The following is a 23,454-nucleotide window of genomic DNA, read 5'->3' on the forward strand; positions in this document are numbered from 1 at the left end:
ATTATATATCCAGCAAAACTATCCTCAAAAAAAAAAGAAGAAATTAGGATATTCCCAGATAAATCAAAACTAAATACTTCATAGCTAACAGATGGACCCCATAAAAAATGCTAAAAGGAGCTTTTATGGCTGAAATTAAAGAAGATAAGATTCAATTAAGCATGAAGAAATAAATAGTATCAGTAACAGTAACTACATAGGTAAATATTGTAAAAGGTAGTATAAATGTCTGTGTTGTTTGTAAGGCTTTTTCCCCTCCAACTAGACATTGGCAAAAAGCAACAACTATAAATCCATACTGATGAGTCTACTATTATAAACATTTGTACAACACTAACAACACAAAGTATAGAGAAAGTAACATAGGATAATGCTTAATGAACCTTTATTATATAAAAGGACTACACTAAGCATTTCATAAACATTATTTCATTTAATCTTCTAAACAACTAAAGGATAGTTTTCCATTTACAAAATAGGAAAAAGTATCTAAGAAGCAGAGAAGTTAGGTGAGATGCCAAAGGCATATCCAGTACTTGAAATGTAGGCTTGCTTAACTTCAAAGTCTGGCTCTTCATTTTGTCTCATTGTAACATGAAGCAAATCATTTATCTCTCTGATATTTGGCTTCCTCATCTAAAGGAAGTTACATATATATCATCTCTGAAATTCCATATACCTCAAAGATTATAATAAAGCTAAGAGCTTCATTAAAAACTTTTCTCAAATTAGAGAAAGAACACTAAGACATGGCAAAAGATCCAAAAACAAAACAAAAGATACCACTTAAGACACCACTATTTTCCTGTTCTGATAGTCTTCCTAGAATTTAGAAAAGACAGCAATTCTATATAGTCGTTAAAAATATCTCACAGCATCTTCAAAAAGTACAGTAGTCTTCCCATGACAGAAATAGCAATTATATGTAAAGCTATGCATGGTATAAACTGAATTAAAACTCATAATACACAAAGATCTGAGAAGTCAATCTGCATGATACAAGTGTTACACTCAATTTAATTACAATCTCAATTACACAAATTAAAATATGTACCGTTCATTATGCTCTTGATAAACGAGTCTAGACTTCTCCAGTAGATACTTTTCAACATAGGCACTAGAATAAAAATAGAATTGGTTGATATAAATAATAAAAGCCTAATATAAGGTAGACAAATATTTTATTAGAAAAGATGCAAAAGTCTAAAGAATACTATTCAGAGTACATTTTCCACTATCATTGATGGTATAGTGGTGAGCATAGCTGCCTTCCAGAGTATATTTACCATTATAATTGTGTTATGGACATTGTTAGTGTTATCCATGTTAAATTCATAAACTCTTATTTTTTTTTAACTTTCCATAAAGTAAAATAAAGTCAGGAGTTCAAAACATGGCACTCAAGACCCTACAATGACACAGACTTTACTTTATTTCCAGGCTCAATACCACAGTGAAAGTGAAAGTGAAGTCGCTCAGTCGTGTCCGACTCTTTGCGACCCCTCGGACTGTAGCCTACCAGGCTCCTCCGTCCATGGGATTCTCCAGGCAAGAATACTGGAGTGGGTTGCCATTTCCTTCTCCAGCGGATCTTCCCAACCCAGGGATTGAACCCGGGTCTCCCGCAGTGGAGGCAGACACTTTAACCTCTGAGTACATTCTTTCAAATATTATACTTTGGCTAGCCTACTAAATAAGGCTCAAAGATATACTTTCTTTACATACCCATGCTGTTGCCACATCCTGGAATAAATGTGTTTATAGCTTGCCAATTTCCTCAGTAAGCACTCATTAATTGGGCACTGTGTAAGCACTGTTCAGATACAGAAATAAGTGATACACTACCTGTTTTCAAGTGATATACTACCTGTTTTCAAGGGGCTTATACTGAGCTGACAGGATTTATTATAGAGCAATGACCAGAATATTATAAATGTAAAAAGAGAGACACATATGATTCAATTCAAGAAGGAAACAGGATGTAAGGAAGAACTCCCATAGAGAGTGAGTACACAGTACTTACTAATATGGATATAAAAATCATAAATAAAAACTAGCACACAACACAACAACCAGTTTACATATGTACGTATAAAAATATGTCTGTATGTGTACATCTGTGGGTGTTTGTGTCTTTGTATTGATCAAATGAGAATCTTTTCTCAGGAATGCAAAATGATCCAATGTTGGGAAAATAATGATAATACTAATAAATTCAAGGGTGAAGATCAGACTAATTTCCATGGATGCCAAAAAGGCCTTTAATAAAATTCACTAGCCATTACTGACAAAAATACTCAAAGAAAATTAAAATCAATGCTGAATTCATTAACATGATAATATGTCCTGAAAAGCCAATATTCTACTTAGTGAAGAAAAGTAAAGGCATTCACACAAGTATCTAGAAAAATATTATCATAGTTTAGCAGGTATGTAATCAAACAAGATAGAAAATAATCAGAGATATAGGAACAGAAAATAAAGTTAAACTATTTTAGTAGATAATATAATAAACCTAGAAATGGTAAGAGAAACAATCAACAGTAAAACTAATACAAACAATAATTCAGCAAGATAATAAGATATAAAATTAATCTACAAATCAATAGAAGTAATTGGGGCTTCCCTGGTGGCTCAGATGGTAAAGAATCTGCCTGCAGTGCAGGAGATCTGGGTTCAGTTTCTGGGTCAGAAAGATCCTCTGGAGAAGGGAATGGCTACCCACTCCAGTATTCTTGCCTGGAGAATTCGATGGACAGAGGAGCATGGGAGGTTACAGTTGATGGGGTCGCAAAGATTCGGACACAACTGAGCAACTAACACATACAAGTAATGTACAGTTTTAGAAGATATAATGTAAGAGAAAAATCACACTTTTAATAAAAATAAAACATTAAAAATAACATAATATTTAGGAATAAACTCAATAAGAAATATAAAAAGCTAAAAAACATGTCTAAAAACAATAAAGATGTTAATTATGCCAAAATTTATTAATCCAATAAAACCAAGCCATGAAAGACATGGAAGATTCTTCAATATATATTGCTAAAGAAGAAAGAATGCAATCCGTAAAGACTATATGCTATATAATTTCCAATTATGTGGCATTCTAGAAAAGGCAAACCTATTACAACAGTGAAAAGATCGGCGGCTGCCAAAGGTTAGTGGGTAGAAAGGGATGAACACGTGGGCACAGAGGATTTTTAGGGCAGTGAAACTATACCTTTATACATTTATCAAAGCCCATTCAATGAACAACAAATGGAACACACTAATTCAAGATATTATCAACAGACGAAACTAGGGGATAGCATGAAGAGGCATAAGGGAACACTCCTTATTCTGTTCATTTTTGTCATTAATCTAGAACTGTTCTAAAAGTAGTCTATTAAAAGAATACTGCTGGCACAATCAGAGGACTCTGATCACAGACTGTAATAGCAAAAACTGTAACTATGACAAAATTAAATACCCTGAGTATAAAATAGTATACAGGAAAATGTCATTGTGGCTGCTTTAGGAAATACAGTAATTATTTCAAGGGGTCAAGTTATGTACCCAATTTACTCAAAGACAATTTTTTTTAAATGAATATATGCATAACAAAGAAAGATAAAACAAATGCATATAGTTGTTAACAATTTATAAATCTAAGTACGGGTGGATGGATGGTACGCTATTCTTAGAACTTTCCTCAGGTTTGAACTTTTCCAAAAGAAAAAAAAATTGAGAAAAAAAATTTAATGTAAATACTAATGTCACTATTTTCATTAAAGAGCAAACGAAAAACCTATGGTTTATAAAGGGGCAACAGCAAACATTTAAACATCTCCAAAGCCTGATACTGCTACTTACCCAAGTACAGTGCCTGTTTCTTGGTAATTTACTTGAATAAACTTGCCAAAACGACTTGAATTGTTATTATGAGCTGTCTTTGCATTTCCAAAGGCCTGTCAAAATAAATAATTCTATTTTTTAAAATGGAATATCCTTAGATCATCTCAACAAGAAAAAAGTGCTAAAGAGATACTAGAAAAGCAATTCACTTATAGCTTCAGGCTCTCATACTTCAGGTAAAGTAACTAATATTTGTAATAAAGTCAAGTAGATTGCATTTTATGCTACTGAGTAAAATAAGTCTTAATTATAAAAACTTATTGCTCATTACAAATCAGATTTCACTTTCACATTCCTGTGCCAGCAAATTTTCTTAATACATTTATTATAATATATATTTAATACATATATACATTTTAAAATCTTGCTAAACTGAAATAACAGGCTAGGAAAAGAATAATTACATCAAAACAATTATAATTTAGAATAGTATAGATGAAATAAAGTTTCATCATGCAATATACTATACTGTATTTTGCCTATTTAAAACAAAACTGTGGTACATATACACAATGGAGTATATACACTCAGCCATTAAAAAGAATACATTTGAATCAGTTCTAATGATGTGGATGAAACTGGAGCCTATTATACAGAGTGAAGTAAGCCAGAAAGAAAAACACCAATAGAGTATACTAACGCATATATATGGAATTTAGAAAGATGGTAATGATAACCCTGTATGTGAGACAGCAAAAGAGACACAGATGTATAGAACAGTCTTTTGGACTCTGTGGGAAAGGGAGAGAGTGGGATGATTTGGGAGAATGGCATTGAAACATGTATAATACCATGTAAGAAATGAATCACCAGTCCACGTTCAATGCAGGATACAGGATGCTTGGGGCCGATGCACTGGGATGACCCAGAGGGATGGAACGGGGAGGGAGGTGGGAGGGGGGTTCAGGATGGGGAACACGTGTACACCTGTGGCGGATTCATGTTGAAGTATGGCAAAACCAATATAATATTGTAAAGTAATTAGCCTCCAATTAAAATAAATAAATTTAAATTTAAAAAAACTACAATACTATTTTAGAAAGAATTAAAAAAAATATAAGCTTCCTAAGTTACAATCCATGCAATGGGTTATACTTAAGTATATACCATGTAAGTATATACACTAAGTATGTACCATGCAATGAAATGTTACCTAGCAATAAAGATGAAACTACTGATACAGATGTCAACATTGATAAATATTAAACGTTATGCTATGAAACCACACACAAGAGTACATATTATAATATAAAATTCTAGAAAAGGCAAAGCAAGAGTAACAAGAAGCAGATTAGAAGCTGTCTGGGAATGGGGTAGGAGTGGGAAATATCTAGAAAAGGGACACAAGGGGTAATGAAAATATTCTATAACTTGATTCTATGATGGTGGTTGCCTGGCATATGCATTTATCAAAAATGACTAAATCATACATTTTAAGTGGCTATATACTATTTCAAGTTATATCTCAATAAAATTGAAATTTAAGAACCCACGGTTGAACTCACATATTCAATAACTTAAACGAAATCTTCAATACATACTGCTGAATGAAAGAAGGCAGTCTTAAAACATTACATACTGTATGTTTTCATTAATATGACATTAAAAAAAAAAGAAGGAAGAACAAACAAATTGTCTCCACAAGTTAATGGGAGTATGGAAGGGCAGAGGGCATGAAAATAAGGAAAAGCACCAGGGAGTTTTACAAGGATAGTGGAACTACTCTGCATCCTCACTGCATACAGATGACTACACAAATTAGTGTGTTTTATCATTTATACAATTCTACTATAACAGTATTTTTAAATTTTAATCTCTACTTTTAAAAGTAAACATTAAAAAACAAAGCAAATAAAAGACAATTTCAGATATACAAATGTGAAAATATTCATCACAAGTGAACCCACACTAAAAGAAACAAAGGAAATCCTTCGTGCAGAAGGAAAATGATACCATGTTCAAATACAGATCAATGTAAGGAATGAAAACAGCAGAAATAGTAACTAAAGGAGTAAATATATAAAATACATTTTATTACTTAGGTCTCTTGAAAAGATTACTAAGGATGAGATCAGAGAAAATGGTAAAGGTCTCTGAAATCCCTCTCCCCTTCATAAAAGAAATAAGACTAACAAAAATTGTCAAAATCAACTTTTTGATGATTCTGGAAGTTAATGAAAGGCTTAGAGTAATCCCTTATAAGAATAATATTTAATCAAGGAAAACAGCTGGATTTCAGTAAGAAAAGCAAGCGATGATGGCATTTTAACTTACCTGATTACCAATTCCCTCTCCCTAGCTCCACATTGAAAAGAAAACCAACGCCCTACAATTACAGTTTTCAAAAAGCAGTCTCACATAGAAACCACTGGAAAGATCAGACTAGAGTTAAAGTCAAAGCCCTGTCCCACAGATAATCGTCACAATTTGACCTATTTGGCATTTTCCTAGAAAACCTCATTCAAAGGGCTATCTTTATTTGACCTAACAAGAAGTCATCACTCACTGAGAGCAGCCTTTTTCCCATCAAAAGTAGACTGCCATATGATTCACCAATCCCACTGTTCAGCATATATCAGGAGAAAAATCTAATTTGAAAAGATACATGCACCCCTATATTCACAGTCGCACTATTTACAAGAGCCAAGACATGGAAACAACCTAAATGTCCACGGACAGATGAATGGATATAGATGTGGCATCTGTACGCAAATCAAGAAGAAATGGTTAGAATCAGACATGGAACAACGGACTGGTTCCAAATTGGGAAAGGAACATGTCAAAGCTGTATATTGTCACCCTCCTTATTTAACTTATATGCAGAGTACATCATGCGAAATGCAGGGCTGGATAAAGTACAGGCTGGAATCAAGATTGCTGGGAGAAATATCAGTAATCACAGCTATGCAGAAAATATCACTTATGGCAAAAAGCAAAGAAGAACTAAAGAGCCTCTTAATGAAAGTGAAAGAGGAGAGTGAAAAAGCTGGCTTAAAACTCAACATTCAAAAAACAAAGATCATGGCATCCGGTCCTATCACTTCATGACAAATAGATGGGGAAACAATGGAAACAGTGACAGACTTCATTTTCTTGGGCTCCAAAATCACTGCAGATGGTGACTGCAGCCATGAAATTAAAAGATGCTTGACCCTTGGAAGAAAAGCCATGACAAACCTAGACAGTGTATTGAAAAGCAGAGACATTACTTAGATGACAAAGGTCCATCTAGTCAAGGCTATGGTCATGTATGGATGTGAGAGTTGGACCAAAAAGAAAGTTGAGTGCCAAAGAATTGATGCTTTTGAACTGTGGTACTAGAGAAGACTTTAGAGTCCCTCAGACTGCAAAGAGATCAAACCAGTCAATCATAAAGGAAATCAGTCCTGAATATTCATTGGACGGACTGATGCTGAAGCTGAAACTCCAACAGTCTGGCCACCTGATGCGAAGAACTGACTCACTGGAAAAGACCCTGATGCTGGGAAAGATTGAAAGCAGTAGGAGAAGGGGACGACAGAGGATGAGATGGCTGGATGGCATCACCGACTCGATGGACATGAGTTTAAGCAAGCTCCAGGAGTTGGTGATGGACAGGGAAGCCTTGCTTGCCACAGTCCATGGTGTTGCAAAGAGTTGGACACGACTGAGAGACTGAACTGAACTGATACATAAACAATGGAACAATACTCGGCCATAAAAAAGAATAAAATAATGCTTTCTGCAACAACATAGATGGACCTAGAGGTTTTATACTAAGTGAAATCAGAAAGAGAAAGAAAATTCCATAGATTTCATATGTAGAATCTAAAATATGACACAAATAAACTTATTTATGAAACAAACAGGCTCACAGACATAGACAGAAAATATTTGGTTTCCAAAGGGGAAAGGGGTTGGAGAGGGATTAATTCGAATTTGAGCTTAGCAGATACACACTATTATATGTAAACAGATAAACAAGGTCCTACTGTATAGCAAAGGGAATTAACTATATTCAGTATCTTGTAATGACCTATAATGGAAAAGAATATGAAAAAGAGTATGTGTACATATGTGTGTGTGTGTGTGTGTATATATATGTAACTGAATCACTTTGTGTTGTAAACCAGAAACTAAAACAACATTGCAAATCAACTATACTTCAATAAAAGAAAGAGAAGAAAAAAGAAATGGTGAGAGCAGACATCTGTATCTTCTTTCTGACCAAAGCATTACTATTAAGTATGTTTTTAACCTATATTTTTATAAATAGGTGTTCTTAATCAGACTGAGAAAGTTCCTTCTTATTCTGTTTGTTGAGAGTGTCTTTTTTTTGTTTGCTTGTTTTAATCATGAAAAGGTGGTGTTTTTGTCAAATGCTTTTACTGCTATCTATTCAGATAATGGTGTAGCTTTTGTCCTTTAGTCTACTAATGTTTAACACTGCATTTATTTTTATATTGTTTAACCAATCTTTCATTCCTTAATATAAATCCTACTTTACCATAATACTTGTTTTATATTTTGCTGAATTGTTTGCTAGTATTTCCTTAAGAATTTCTCTGTTTCAAGGGATACTGGTCTGTAGTTTTCTTATGTTGTGGTGTCTTTGTCTAATTTTAGTATCAGTGAAATATTTTGGACCTTGTAAAATTAGAAACTTTTCCTCCCTCCTGTTCTATTTCTTGGAAGAATTTTGAAGGATTTGTGTTAATTCTTCTTTAAATGTTTGGTAGAATACATCAGTGAATCCATCTGGTCCTAGGCATGATTTCTTTCTTAAGCTTTTCACTGCTAAGAAACAGACTCACAGACCTAGAAAACAAACTTATGGTTACCCAAGGGAAAAGGGGGTGAAAGAGGGACAAATTAGGACTTTCGGGTTAGCAGAAACACAGTACTACATATAAAACAGATAAACAACAAGGTCCAACTGTATAATCATATTATATGGTTATAATATGTATATGATTATCTGATTTATAATTATATATAAAGAATCATATTCAATATCCTATAAAAAACCATAATGGAAAAGAATTCGAAAAAGAGTGTGTGTGCGTGCATGCTCAGTTGCTCAGTTGTGTCTGACTCTGTGCGACCCCATGGAACCCACCAGGCTCCTCTGTCCATGTGATTCTCCAGGCAAGAATACTGGAGTGGGTTGTCATGCCTCCTCTAGGGGATCTTCCCAACCCAGGGATTGAACCCAGGTCTCCTGCATCACAGGTGGATTCTTTACCATCTGAGCCACCAGGGATATATATAACTGAATCACTTTCCAGTATACCAGAAACTAATACAACACTGTCAATCAACCTACTTCATTATGAAAATTTTAAAATTTAAATTCTATAAAAGAGAGGGTTAAATCTGGGAGAAGATATGTATATATTTTCAGAACACATGTCTGATAACAGATTTGCACCCAGTATACACAAAGAATGGAGAAGGCAATGGCACCCCACTCCAGTACTCTTGCCTGGAAAATCCCATGGACGGAGGAGCCTGGTGGGCTGCAGTCCATGGGGTCGCTAAGAGTCGGACACGACTGAGCGACTTCACTTTCACTTCTCACTTTCATGCATTGGAGAAGGAAATGGCAACCCACTCCAGTGTTCTTGCCTGGAAAATCCCAGGGACAGGGGAGCCTGGTGGGCTGTCGTCTATGGGATCGCACAGAGTTGGACACGACTGAAGCGACTTAGCAGCATACACAAAGAACTCTCTAAACACAACAATAACAAGCTGGGCAATAGATTTTGACAGACACTTGACCAAAGAAGAAATGTAAGTGGCAAATAAACACATGAAAAGGTGTTCACATCATGAATGTATTATAGAATACACATTAAAATCATGAGATACCACTGTATACCTATTTGAAGGCTAAAATTAGAAAGGATGACTGTATCAAAGGTTAGCAAGGATATGGAATAACACGAACTGTATACACTGCTTGGTGGGAATGTAAAACAGTATGTACAATTTATGCATAAGTTTGGCAGTTTCTTTAAAAGTTAAACATATACCTATGATAGGACCCAGGCTAGCCAGGTGGCTCAGTGGTAAAGAATTTGCCTCCCAATGCAAGAGATGCCAGTTCGATCCCTGGGTCAGGACCATTCCCTGGAGAAGGAAATGGCAACTTGTTCCAGTATTCTTACCTGGGAAATTTATGGACTGAGGAGCCCGGTGGGCTACACAGTCCATGGGGTGGCAAAACAGTCAGACATGACTTAGCAACTAAAATACAAAAACATACATGATATGATCCAGTCATTCCACTCCTAGCTATTTACCCAAGAAAAAAAACAGGTTATGTCCACACAAAAACATACTATTTTACATATAATAACCAAAAACTGGAAACAACCTACATGTTCATCAAAAGATGAATGAATGAACAAAGTGTGGTAAACCCATACAATGCAATATGGAATACTGTCTTAGCAAAAGGGATTGTTGACACACACACAAAGTAACTATACCATGTGAGAGAAGTCAAACATAAAATAGCATGTACTACACAATTCCATTTATATATAACTGTAAAATGTACAAACTAACCTACAATGACAGAAAGCACGTAAGAGGTTTCTAGTAGATAAGAGGAGAAGGAGAAGTGAGAAAGAGGCATGGCAGAAGGATACGAGAAAATTTTAGGGATAATGGATATGTTTAGTATCTTGACTGTGTTGGTGGTTTAATGAGTATACACATACGACAAATTTATCAAATTGTACACTTTAAATCTGTGCAATTACACCTCACAAAAACTCTTTCAAAACAAGTAATATTAACTCTCTTTCAAGCTCTAAAACAAAAAGTGTATTCTGTTTCCTCTCTACCCTTGATGATATTACTTATAAAATATAAGTAAAAAATTTTTCCCATAGTCTCTATATTTTCCAAGATGAACCCTTAGAATTTCAATCCTAGGCACAGATTTTAAAGCTGCAAAGACAAAAATATATTGAAAAGAATATTTTCCCCAACTACCCATTACCATAACACAGGAGTCCTGCCCCTGCTATCTCCCTTTACAGGGGGATATATCTGACTCCAGTTCTCTCTTTCCTTTGCATCACTATGGCCCAAAGTTCCTCTTTGAAAAAATACTGCCTCTGTTACATCTTTCGATCTTCCACACTGTCTCCTATCTTCCAGTTTTCCTTGGTAACTAAAAAATGATATCTATACTTCTATTTAGTTTTATTTCATTTTCTCACATCTAACAAATTTTAATTTTTTTTAAGATATGTTTAATAAAAATTATTTCTATACACTTACCTCAAGTACTGGTCCAGCGCCAAGAATAATTTGTTCCACTCCACTGGCAAATCCTTTCTGACTGAGGGCAGTGAGGTGATGAATAAGAAAGTTCGTGCTTTGAGTCTTTCCAGAACCGCTCTCTCCTGAAATAACGATGCACTGATTCTTTTTGCGCTGAAGCATGGCATGATAAGCTACATCAGCCACAGCATATATGTGAGGCTCAAGTTTTCCCAATTGATGGTTATCATACATTTTGACATACTTGGGGTTATAAATAGGAAGAAACTTGAATGGGTTAATAGCTATTAGAATACTGCCAACATAGGTATAAATTTTTTCATGCTTAAAGCGATTTCGTAGGTTTTCTAAGAGAGTTTTCTCATTCAAATCAGGTAAGCTACATAAATCGTCAAAGTCCTTCTGCTGAGGCTGTGGAAGGAAACCCCGTTCCATCATCCTGCGACGTTCTTCTGTTACCCGTAGCCATGACTGAAGACTACCATAATGAATTGATCCATCGAGGTTTTTTTCTCTCAGAAGAAAACGGTAGTCCTCTCCACTCAGGCGATTTTCCAGAGCCATGCGGGGCCATAACATCATTCGCTGAACTGGGCAGTCTGTTGGATTGAGTATCCATTCTTCTCCACCAAATTCTTTTACCTCTGCTAGAACGTAACATTTTGTTTTGTCAAGATGAAGCTTGTTTATAAGTGAGTCAATCACCTCAGCAGCCGTGGAGTTTTTTCTGGCAGGAATCGGACAGTAGATCGTCTCTTCTGAAATTGTCCCAGGATATATACGTAATGTGTGCTCATTATCCTCAAAGCGTCGTCTTCCTCCATCATTTATATTCATATTGGATCCTGTCCCATCAGCATGGATGGTATGTGTTCAGGATTGCACAAATCATTTTCATGGCAAAAGAACTGCAACATAAAAGATGTCAAACACTAAGAAGTCATATTACACAAAAAAGAGGCTTAACAATTATGTTGATTATATCTTTTAGAACAAAAAATCCCAACTCTTCTCTTAGAATAGGAACAGTTCTTGAAAACAGTCTAACTGAGATCCCAGTATTTCATATATTGTCCAAACCTGGACGCTTCTAAAGCAGCCAAAATTTTTTCAATGTTTTGTTATATTAGTAATTCAAAACCCCAAAAGTAAAAATAATAATTAATTTGTCCTCTACTATCTTATATGTTTCTGAGGTAGGTACCTGGGATCAGAATCAACTTCTTTCTTTACATATGAAAACAGCCTCACTGAACACTGAATTGAAATGGACAAAACAATCACATAAATCTAATCATCATATATCCAAAAGCTCTTATGGATAAAGCAAAACCAAGAAAGAGTGTTACCAACAAAGCAAAAATTCGTGAAAGTAAAAACAGTAAAAAGATGAGATCAGATAAACAAATTAAACTAGATGGAGTTATAACCAAGAAAACAACAAGAGAATCCTTCAACTATACTGCTGCTGCTGCTAAGTCACCTCAGTCGTGTCCGACTCTGTGTGACCCCATAGACGGCAGCCACCAGGCTGCCCCGTCCCTGGGATTCTCCAGGCAAGAACACTGGAGTGGGTTGCCATTTCCTTCTCCAATGCATGAAAGTGAAAAGTGAAAGTGAAGTTGCTCAGTCGTTTCCAACTCTTATCGGCCCCATGGACTGCAGCCTACCAGGCTCCTCCGTCCATGGGATTTTCCAGGCAAGAGTACTGGAGTGGGGTGCCATTGCCTTCTCCAACTATACTAGATACTAACAAAATGCTCTCCATAGTAGTTGTATCAACTGACTACTGCAGTCATCTAGGAAGAGCTTGTGTTTCTCTGCCTCCTTACCAAAAGTCAGTACTGTCAAACTGGAGTTTCTGCCAATGTAAGAAATGTAAAAAGCTGTTTCGGTACTTCAAATTGTATTTCCCTGATGACCACTGAGAAGGGGTAGTAACACATCCTATCATTTGCCATTGGGGCTATGATTGTTTATTCAATTTCCCCTTTTTGATTTGTTTTCTCATTATTAATTTGAATGAGTTTTTTATATATCCCATATATTTTTAGTTGAATGAGTGACAAATATCTGCTACCATTCAGTAGCTTATCCTTCTATTTTGTTCATGTTGCCTTTTGTTGTACAGAAGTTATATTTTTGATAAATTTATCAACCCTTTACAGGTTACTATTTCTTCTTTAATAAGCAACATTAGCAATTGCAGTTAACTTTTATTATGTGTTTATTTGTACTAGTCATTTTTCAAAGCATTGCACATGAATTATTTAATTTAAAACTCCCAAGTCATCCCTGAGGATTGTTTTTATCATCATTTTTACAAAAGAGAAAACACATAAATTTTACATAACTTGACCAAATGTGATAAAGTTGAGATTTGAAGCAGGCAGTCTGGCTCTAAAACCTATATACTATTATCTCCTGGTATAGTTTTTCTAAATCTTCCTTTATCCTAAGGATATAAAGTTATTATCCTATATTTTCTCCTAAAAGACCAAAATTTTGCTTTCCTTATTTAAGTCTTTAATGCATACATAACTTATTTTCATGTATGTTGTAAGACAGGGCTCATAATTATTTTCAAATCAAATTCAGATTAGCCACTGAACCAGCACCACAATGAAGATTCTAATCTTTCCTCACTGACTCATAATGCTACCTCTGCCATGTGGCTAATTCCATATAAGTATCAATCTGTTCTGGGCTCTGTAATCTTTCTCACTAGTCTATTTACCAACAGTAAGCCTATCTTAATTAGTATAGCTTTATATCTGGAGGGCATATCACCTCAATTTGTTCCTCTTTAATGTTAGTTTAACTATGTACCACCATAAAAAATTTAAATATCAGTTTATCAACTACAATGAAAAAACTTTTTGGCATTTTGATGGATTTTATAGATCAATATTGAAAAAAACTGACATCCTACTGACTTCCCATTCATAAACACCATGTTGTTGTTTTTTGTAATCACATTGTTTCACTGCTAAGGATTATCTTATTTTCATATTCATCCAATCTTTTTTCAATTTAAATTTTGCAATTAAGAGATAATACTTGTTTACTTACCTCCTTAAACATTCTACATAACTGGATATTTTTCAGAATAATATTTTAATGTGATCAGAGTGAATTGCTCTTATGATTGTTGATTTTCTTATTTTTCTCAGCATTAGATGACTTAATTAGTTTGAGAATTTAGCTTTATAGGTACACTTTTTGATGGAAGACTTGTTTTTCATACCAACATTTACTAAGAACCCATTATTTACTACTTTTTTTTAACACCACCACAATACTATTAATACTATTACAATACTATTAACCTTTAAATTAATATTTTTAATACGACTGACATTTAATTTTCCCAGTTATCTCATAAATATTTTTCTTACATTTGGTCTATTCAAACAAGGAGATCTGACCTACAGTAACAGCACAGTTATGTTTTAAGCCAGGAGGTTTTTAGTTGGAAAGCTATGTTTGTGTTCTCCTGAATTCCTAGGAATAAAGCCTCATATAAACTATGGCCTCTGGCAACAGAAAGCAGCAAAGCTACTCCTTATGGTCACACAGGCTGTTCCCTGTACTATTCCAGGATACTGCATGCTGCTGCTGCTAAGTCGCTTCAGTCGTGTCCGACTCTGTGCGACCCCACAGACGGCAGCCCACCAGGCTCCCCCGTCCCTGGGATTCTCCAGGCAAGAATACTGTGGTGGGTTGCCATTTCCTTTTCCAATGCATGAAAGTGAAAAGTGAAAGTCAAGTCGCTCAGTCGTGTCCGACTCTTAACGACCTCATGGACTGTAGCCTACCAGGCTCCTCCGTCCATGGGATTTTCCAGGGAAGAGTACTGGAGTGGGTGCCATTGCCTTCTCCAAGGATACTGCATAAGTCACCTATAAAGATGAATAGTATGGCAGCCCCAGAACCAAACTCAGAAATACTGTTTTCAATAGAGGAGCCCCACCTACCCTGGACTCGTGGTTACCAACGATTAGTCCAATTCCAGTGACATTTCTGCATTATCTCAAAAAGGCCAAAACCTCAGCTGCATTCCCTGAAAGCTCCCAGCCATAAGCCCTACTCATTGCTCTGTGTTCCATTCTCTTTCCAAGATAGAAATGTTTGCCTTATTTTGAGCCCCATTTATGTCAATTCAGTTATCTCTTTTTGTTACACAGTCACTTCTTTGTGTTAGAAAAAAGGGGTTCTCTCAAAATGTCACTCATAAATTTCCTGGTGGTCCAGAAGTTAGGACTCCATGCTTTCACTGCAGAGGGCCCAAGTTCAATACCTGGATGGAGAACTAAGATCCCACAAGCTGTGCAGCACACTCCCCCCCAAAATGTTTTTTAAAAAATCACTCATAAATACATCTTGACAGCAAGCCATGAGTGTTTATCAGAATCATCTGGGAAACATTTTAAAAATATACATTTCTAAGCCTCAAAATGGTTCTGAGGTTGGGAAAACAAAGCGATTCTTTTGTTGCTGGTCCAGAGAATAGCATTTGGGAATCGACGGTCTATATTTCCACTTTCCACTCCCTTACCACTCTTTCCACATAGCAAGCTACTGCCAATGTTTTTGAAAGATGTCACCAATGACCACAAAGCTGTCAAATCCAAGGGTTTTTTCTCAAACCTCATCTTAACACACCACACTGCAGCATTTGACTAAGGTGGCCATCCTCTCATTCTAAAAACAGCCCTCACATTACAAATATTTTTCTTATAATCTTCCTGATAGGTTCATTATTTTTTTTATGAATCACTCTTACAGTTCCTCTTCCACTATCTCACTTTAAAGACAAAAATATTCTCCCAATTTTTGATCTCAAACCAGTGCTCATTTGTCTGGTTGATTACATCTAGTCCTCTACAATTTACACTGTTACCTATTACCTATGGATGCTTTTGTACTGTACTGGCAGAACTGAACAATTATGACAGAGACCAATATAGTCCATAAAACTGAAAATGTTTATTATGTGTCCCTTAAAAGAAAAAGATGCCGACCCCTATTCTAGGATAACAACTAAAAAAAAAGGATAAAAACATAACTTCACAACTAATAGAATGAAAATATGGGATGATAAAAAATAATCTATTCAAAAGAGGGCAACAGAGGCATTTAGAACAGACAGAACAAACAGAAAGCAAACTAAATATAAGTAACTAAATTATTAAGTGTGAATGCGCCAATGAAAACAAAAGATTGTCAAAGCAGGTTTTTAAAATCCACCTATGTGCTGATTTCAATACACACAAGTGTATAATATGAGGATACAGAACCTAAAGTTTAAAAAAAAAAAAGAAGCTATACATGTAAATTCTAGCCAAAAGAAAGTTGATATAATCAAAATAACTTCGAGCAAAATGGAAAAAGAAAGTTGAGTTAAATATCTCTTAAGCCCATTTTAGCTTTTACATACTGTAATACTAGGTTTACACCTGAGACAAAAGTCCCTGGATATCAGTGGTGACCCTGAAAAGCAGAAAACAGAAAAGAACTATAATAAGTTAAACAGGAAGTGACAGACTGGCAAGTAAGTAGACTGGCAGGTGTTCTCATATCTGCTATAGGAGAATGGAGAAGACATATGAGTGAAATGTTTGTTAGAGGGCTTGAGAACACACCTTTATGATTATAAATAGAATCAAACAGAGAAGCAGACACCAAAAACTTAAAAAAAAAAAAAGAAGGTCTAATAAGCCAAGGTTCTTTGGTAAACAAGACTAAGATTTAAGTCAAAGGCAGACAGGTAACTCTTATGGAAAGAAAAAAATGACACTTTTTCTGGAAGAATTTAAAAACAAGAGTAAAAGGGTGGGTTATGAAATAGCTCTTCAGGTTAACATATGTTAAGAGTGCATATTAGCTGATCTTCATCACTAGACAGGCTGTTAGAGCCCCATTTTAACCTTTGGTAGATCAACAGCAACTAAAAGCCAAATTTGGTACTAAAAGAAAAAAAACCTTGTAGTATTTCAACTAAAGAAAGGGTGATGGAAGAAATGAGTTATCGTATGACACACCACAGCATAGGTGTGTGGACATCTATTGGTTTATCAGTAAGTACTCTGTAGCTTCTTCTGGTCAAAGTACTATGATTTTCCTCAGAAGACCTCCCGCCTTGCCATTTGACACAGTTTGAATGGACTGACCTCATCCTCCAGTTAGCCGAGACACAGGCCTGGCCAACCAGTTTATTCCATTCTCCTTAGCGACAGTGGCTGCTTATTGGGACAATCTACTGAAAATTTGCTGTAACTATTAGGAAAGAAGCATTTATTGTTCCTACTAGGACTGCTAACCTAAGATATAAATCTAGAGCTGTTGGCAGGCATCTTCTCTGAATGCACAGAAGAAGCCTCTCTGCAGTTAAAGAAATGAACTAACTCAACACACAGCAAGGCCTTACAACACTGAGCCACTGAATCTAGCTGTGTCTCTGATAAACTCAACCACTGAATTGCCTTTTTAAGCGTGCCAATCAATTCCTTTTTATTCCCTGAGCCACTTCGAGTTGGGTTTCTACTCTCTGTGACCAAAAGAACCCACTACAGTAGGTTCAGTACAATATCCTTTGATAATATAGGTATCCCCCCAAAAAATATATATATATAGGTATCCCTTATTATACAAATTTCTCATATCCAAAAAAATCTCACAATCTAAATTCAGGAGCCAAATATATTTGAATATATTTTTGGATACTTCCTTCACTATCGTACTATTTGCTATCCACTTGGGTAATCAAATAAATTCAAATAAGGCAGTACCACCGAGACATCCAAATTCACTATCAAAACTGAAGAATTAAACAGATATGGATGGTGAAGAATACTTGTAATACCAACCATGCAGAAACATGGCAAGGGATGAACAATACAATGTCAAGTAAAAACATATAAAATATAAAATTGTATATAAAGGTATACATATATATAATGGACCAAAATATTCGCTTTTGAAAAAAATCTTCAAATTTTCCTTTTATAGTTTTCACCAAAAATAAATTTGATATGCATTACTTCATTCTAATTGAACAGAAATTCTATGAGATAGGAAATAAAACTATTATCTTGTAAAACAGAGATTAAGGCTAAAAGAGCAAAATATATACATATATAATTTACGATTGATATTTCAAATCAGCAGAGAAAGGATTAATAATGATGTTGGGATAAATAACAAATTGTGAAAATAAAACTATACATATTAAGAATTACTGGCACTTAATACCAATTAGACATTGCTATATTTTTCATAAAGAAAATTATTTAATATTTTTTATGCCCTATCCCAAAGCAGTTACTTCAAAAGTATACGCTAACAGAGAAAAACAATGTGGTGAGACGGTTGCTGTGGTCAGGAGGGTGTGGTTCAGGATAGGCAAGCTTATGATGTTATTCACTGGACGGAGTTAGAAGAGACTAATTACAGAGGAAAAACTATGGTGAAGGAAACAGAGTTCAGGAATACAGTTTCCTTTAAGTGAGAAGTTTGGTTAAAAAAAAAAAAAAGATCAAAAGGAATAACTAAATATTTTTAATGAAGTGTTTTGCAGCTATATGCTAATAAAACTTAATTTGCAAAAAAGTATTGTTGCTTTTACTTTTTATCACGTTCTCCCAAGTTATTTTTCAACAAGAAAAAAGAAGTGGCCTTTCTCTTTATATGTACTTTATCACAGGGATCTGTTTATGCAGTTTAGCAAGCAAGATCATAACTTATTACTCAGTAACAAGAGAACTCAAAGGACAGAATCAGGAAAATGTACAACTTAAAAATGAAAACCTAGCTTTGCTACAGCTTCAAAGCAAAAGACTCATCAGTACATTTTGAAAGAACATTCTACTATCAAGGTAGGGTCCTTTGAGAAAACATTACTGACTTGTGTACTGCTACTCTCCCCATGCTACTCATGGGGAGAGAGTTATTAAACATTTTGAAGTTATGTTAGAAAAATGACTCTGGAAAAGTGGTATTCAAGAGCTAGTACTCAGGTTTTTTCATTTCTTAGTACTTAAAATTGAAATGTTCTATAAACAAATATACTCATTACCATACTAATGTATAATCACATGCAGACATACCTTGGAGACATTACAGTTTTTGGTTTCAGACCACCAGAATAAAGGAAATATTACAATAAAGAAAGTCACAAAGATTTTTTGCTTTCCCATTATATATAAAAGTTACATTTACACTATACAGTCTACTAAGTGTGCAATAGCATTATGTCTAAAAAATGTATATACCTGAATTAAAAAACACTTTATTGCTTAAAAAAAAAGCTATCTGAAAAGCTTTCAGTGAGTTGTAATCTTTTTGCTGGTGGAGGCTCTTCCCTAAATGCAGATTGCTGCTGATGATCAGGGTGGCAGTGACTGAAGGCTGGGGTGACAACAGCAACTTCTTAAAATAAGACAACAATGAAGTTTGCTGCATCAACTCTTTTCCTTTCATAAATGATTTCTCTGTAGCATGCAATGCTGTTTGATAGCATTTTACCCACAGAACTTCTTTCAAAATTGGTAGTCAATGCACTCAAACCCTGCTGCTGCTTTATCAACTACATTTATGTAATAATCTAAATCCTCTATTGTCATTTCAGTAATCTTCACAGCATCTTCACCAGGAGTAGATTCCACCTCAGGAAACCATTTTCTTTGCTCATCCATAAGAAGCACCTACTCATCTACAGGTTTTAACATGAAATTGCAGCAACTCAGTCGCATTTTCGGATTCCAACTCTAATCCTCTTGCTATTTCCATCACATCTGCATTCACTTCCTCTACTGAAATACTGAATTCCTCAAAGTTAGCCAGGAGGGTTGTAATCTGCTTTTTCCAAACTCCTGTGAATTTTTGATATCGTCTCATGAATCACAAATGTTCTCAATGGCATCTAAAATGGTGAGTCCTTTCCAGAAGCTTTTCAAATGACTTTTCCTAGAACCATCAGAAGAATCACTCTATGACAACTATAGGCTTATGAAAAGTTTTTCTTAAATAAGATGACCTGAAAGTAACAATTACACCTTGATCCATGACCTTCAGAAAGGATGTTTGGTAGGGAGCATAAAAACAATAACATCATACATCCCTATCAGAGCTCTTGGATAACCAGGTGTATTGTCAATGAGCAGTAATATTCTGAAAGCAATCTTTTTTTTCCTGAGCAGTAGGTCTCAACAGTGGGCTTAAAATAGTCAGTAAACCATCTTGTAAATAAATACACCAGCATCCAGGCTTGGTTTGTTCCATTTCAGACCACAAGCAGAGTAGATCTACCATAACTCTTAGGGACCCTACGATTTTTGAATAAATAAGCACTAGGATTCAAGTCACCAGCTGCATTAACCCCTAACAAGAGACAGCCTGACCTTTGCAAACAACCACTGACTTCTCCTCTCTAGCTATTAAAGTTCTAGACGGCATCTTCTTCCAGTAGAAGGTTGTTTCATCTACATTGAAAATCTGTTGTTTAAGCAATCTTCCTTAATTATCTTAGATCTTCTGAATAACTTGGTGCAAATTCAACATCAGCACTTGCTGCTTCACCTTGCACTTATATGTTACGGAGACAGATTCTTTCCTTAAGCCTCATGAACCAATCTCTGCTAGCTTCAAACTTTCCTTCTGTGGCTTCCTCACCTCTTTCAGCCTATATAAAATTGAAGAGAGTTGGGGCCTTCCTTGCTCTGAATTGGTCTTTGAAATAAAGGAATATTGTAACTGGTTTGATCTTCTGTCCATACCACTAAAATGTTCTCCATGTCAGCAATAAGGTTATTTTACTTTCTTTTATACATTGTTTACTGTAGTACCACTTTTAATTTCCTTCAAGTTTTCCTTTGCAATGGCATCGAACTGACACAAGAGGCTTAGTTTTCAACCTATCTCAGCTTTTGACATGCCATGCTTGCTAAGCTGAATCATTTCTAACTCTTGATTTAAAGTGAGAGACATGCAACTCTTTCTTTCACTTGACCGCTGACCAGCTACTGTGGAACTATTAATTGGCATGATTTCAATACTTCATATCTAAGGGAATAGGGAGGGCTGAGAAGAGGGAAAGAGATAAGGGAGTGTCCAATCCCTGGAGCAGCCAGAACACATACAACATGTACTGATTAAATTCATTGTCTTATATGGGTGTGGTTTGTGGCACCTCAGAACAATTACAATAGCAACATCAAAGATCACTGATAATCATAATAAATATAATAATAATGAGAAAGTTTGAAATATTGAGAGAATTACCAAAATGTGACTCAGAGACATGAAGTGAGCCTATGCTGTTATAACACTGGATGGAGGTGGTGATCAAAACCATCCCCAAGAAAAGAAATGCAAAAAGGCAGAATGGTTGTCTGAAGAGGCCTTACAAATAGCTGAGAAGAGAAGTGAAAGTGAAAGGAGAAAAGGAAAGATACACACATCTGAATGCAGAATTCCAAATAGGAAGGAGAGATAAGAAAGCCTTCCTCAGTGATCAATGTAAAGAAATAGAGGAAAACAACAGAACAGAAAGACTAGAAATCTCTTCAAGAAAATTAGAGATACCAGGGAAACATTTCATGCAAAGATGGGCAGAATAAAGGACAGAAATGGTATGGACCTAACAGATGCAGAAGATACTAATAAGAGGTGACAGGAATACACAGAAGAACTAGACAGAAAAGATCTTAAGGACCCAGATAACCATGATGGTGTGATCACTCACGTAGAGCCAGACATCCTGGAGTATGAAGTCAAGTGGGCCTTAGGAAGCATCACTACAAATAAAGTTAGTGGATGTGATGGAATTCTAGCTGAGGTATTTCAAGTCCTAAAAGATGACGCTGTGCAAGTGCTGCACTCAATATGCCAGCAAAATTGCAAAATTCAGCAGTGGTCACAGGACTGGAAAAGGTCAGTTTTCATTCCAATCCCAAAGAAAAGCAATGCCAAAGAATGTTCAAATTACTGCACAATTGCACTCATCTCACACGCTAGCAAGGTAATGCTCAAAATTCTCCAAGCCAGGCTTCAATAGTACATGAACCTGAACTTCCAGGTGTTCAAGCTGGATTTAGAAAAGGCAGAGGAACCAGAGATCAAATTGCCAACATCCACTGGACCATAGAAAAAGCAAGAGAATTCCAGAAAAACATCTACTTCTGATTAACTGACTATGCTAAAGCTCTTGATTGTGTGGATCACAACAAACTGTGGAAAATTCTTAAAGAGATGGGAATACCAGTCCACTAGTATTACCTGCCTCCTGAGAAAACTGTAAAAACAACCAGACATGGAACAATGGACTGGGTCAAAATTTGGAAAGGGGTACGTCAAGGCTGTATACTGTCATCTTGCTAACTTATATGCAGAGTACATCACGTAAAATCGGCTGGATGAAACACGAGCTGGAATCAAGATTGCCAGGAGAAATATCAATAAATTCAGATATGCAGATTGCTTTCACCCTTATGGCAGAAAACAAATAGGAACTAAAGAGCCTCTTAATCAAGGCAAAAGAGGAGAGTGAAAAACCTGGCTTAAAACCCAACATTAAAGAAACAAAGATCACGGCATCTGGTCCCATCACTTCATGGCAAACAAATGGGGAAACAATGCAAACAGTGACAGACTTTATTTTCTTGGGCTCCAGAATCACTGTAGATGGTGACTGCAGCCATGAAATTAAAAGAAGCTTGCTCCTTGAAAGAAAAGCTATGACAAACCTAGACAGCAGAGACATTACTTTGCCAACAAAGGACTGTGTAGTCAAAGCTATGGTTTTTCCAGAAGTCATATATGGATGTGAGTTGGACCAGAAGGCTGAGTGCTAAAGAATTAATGCTTTTGAACTGTGGTGTTAGAGAAGACACCTGAGAGTCCCTTGGACTGCATGGAGATCAAACCAGTCAATCCTAAAGGAAATCAGTACTGAATATGCATTGGAAGGACTGATGCTGAAGCTCCAATACTGTGGCCACCCGATGTAAAAAGCCAACTCATTGGAAAAGGCCTTGATGCTGGAAAAGATTGAAGGCATGAGGAGAACCAGACAACAGAGAATGAGGTGGTTGGATGGGATCACTGACTCAATAGACAGGAGTTTCAGCAAACTTCAAGAGATGGTGATGTACAGGGAAGCCTGAAGTGCTGCAGTCTATGGGGTTGGACATGACTGAGTGACTGAACAACAATTCTTCCTCTTCTGGGCGCAAAGTTAGACTTTATTCCCCAACCTTTTCTGCAGTTAGTTACACT

At 35.8% G+C, this 23,454-nt stretch overlaps 1 protein-coding gene across 15 annotated transcripts in view; it reads right to left on the reverse strand.

The window, feature by feature from the left end:
• MYO9A (myosin IXA) overlaps window positions 1-23,454 on the reverse strand; it is a 257,820-nt gene that overhangs the window by 186,771 nt on the left and 47,595 nt on the right. For all 15 annotated transcript variants that reach the window (XM_061430254.1, XM_061430252.1, XM_061430257.1 and 12 more), the window contains exons 2-4: window positions 11,176-12,086; window positions 3,859-3,953; window positions 1,055-1,117 (exon numbers count right to left, since the gene is read on the reverse strand). In XM_061430254.1, the coding sequence (XP_061286238.1) occupies window positions 1,055-1,117; window positions 3,859-3,953; window positions 11,176-12,015 (998 nt within the window). In that variant the 5' untranslated portion in view covers window positions 12,016-12,086. The remainder of the gene's footprint in view (window positions 1-1,054; window positions 1,118-3,858; window positions 3,954-11,175; window positions 12,087-23,454) is intronic.

Source organism: Bos javanicus, chromosome 10 (assembly GCF_032452875.1).
Source record: "Bos javanicus breed banteng chromosome 10, ARS-OSU_banteng_1.0, whole genome shotgun sequence".
In the NCBI taxonomy this organism is placed as follows: Eukaryota; Metazoa; Chordata; class Mammalia; order Artiodactyla; family Bovidae; genus Bos; species Bos javanicus.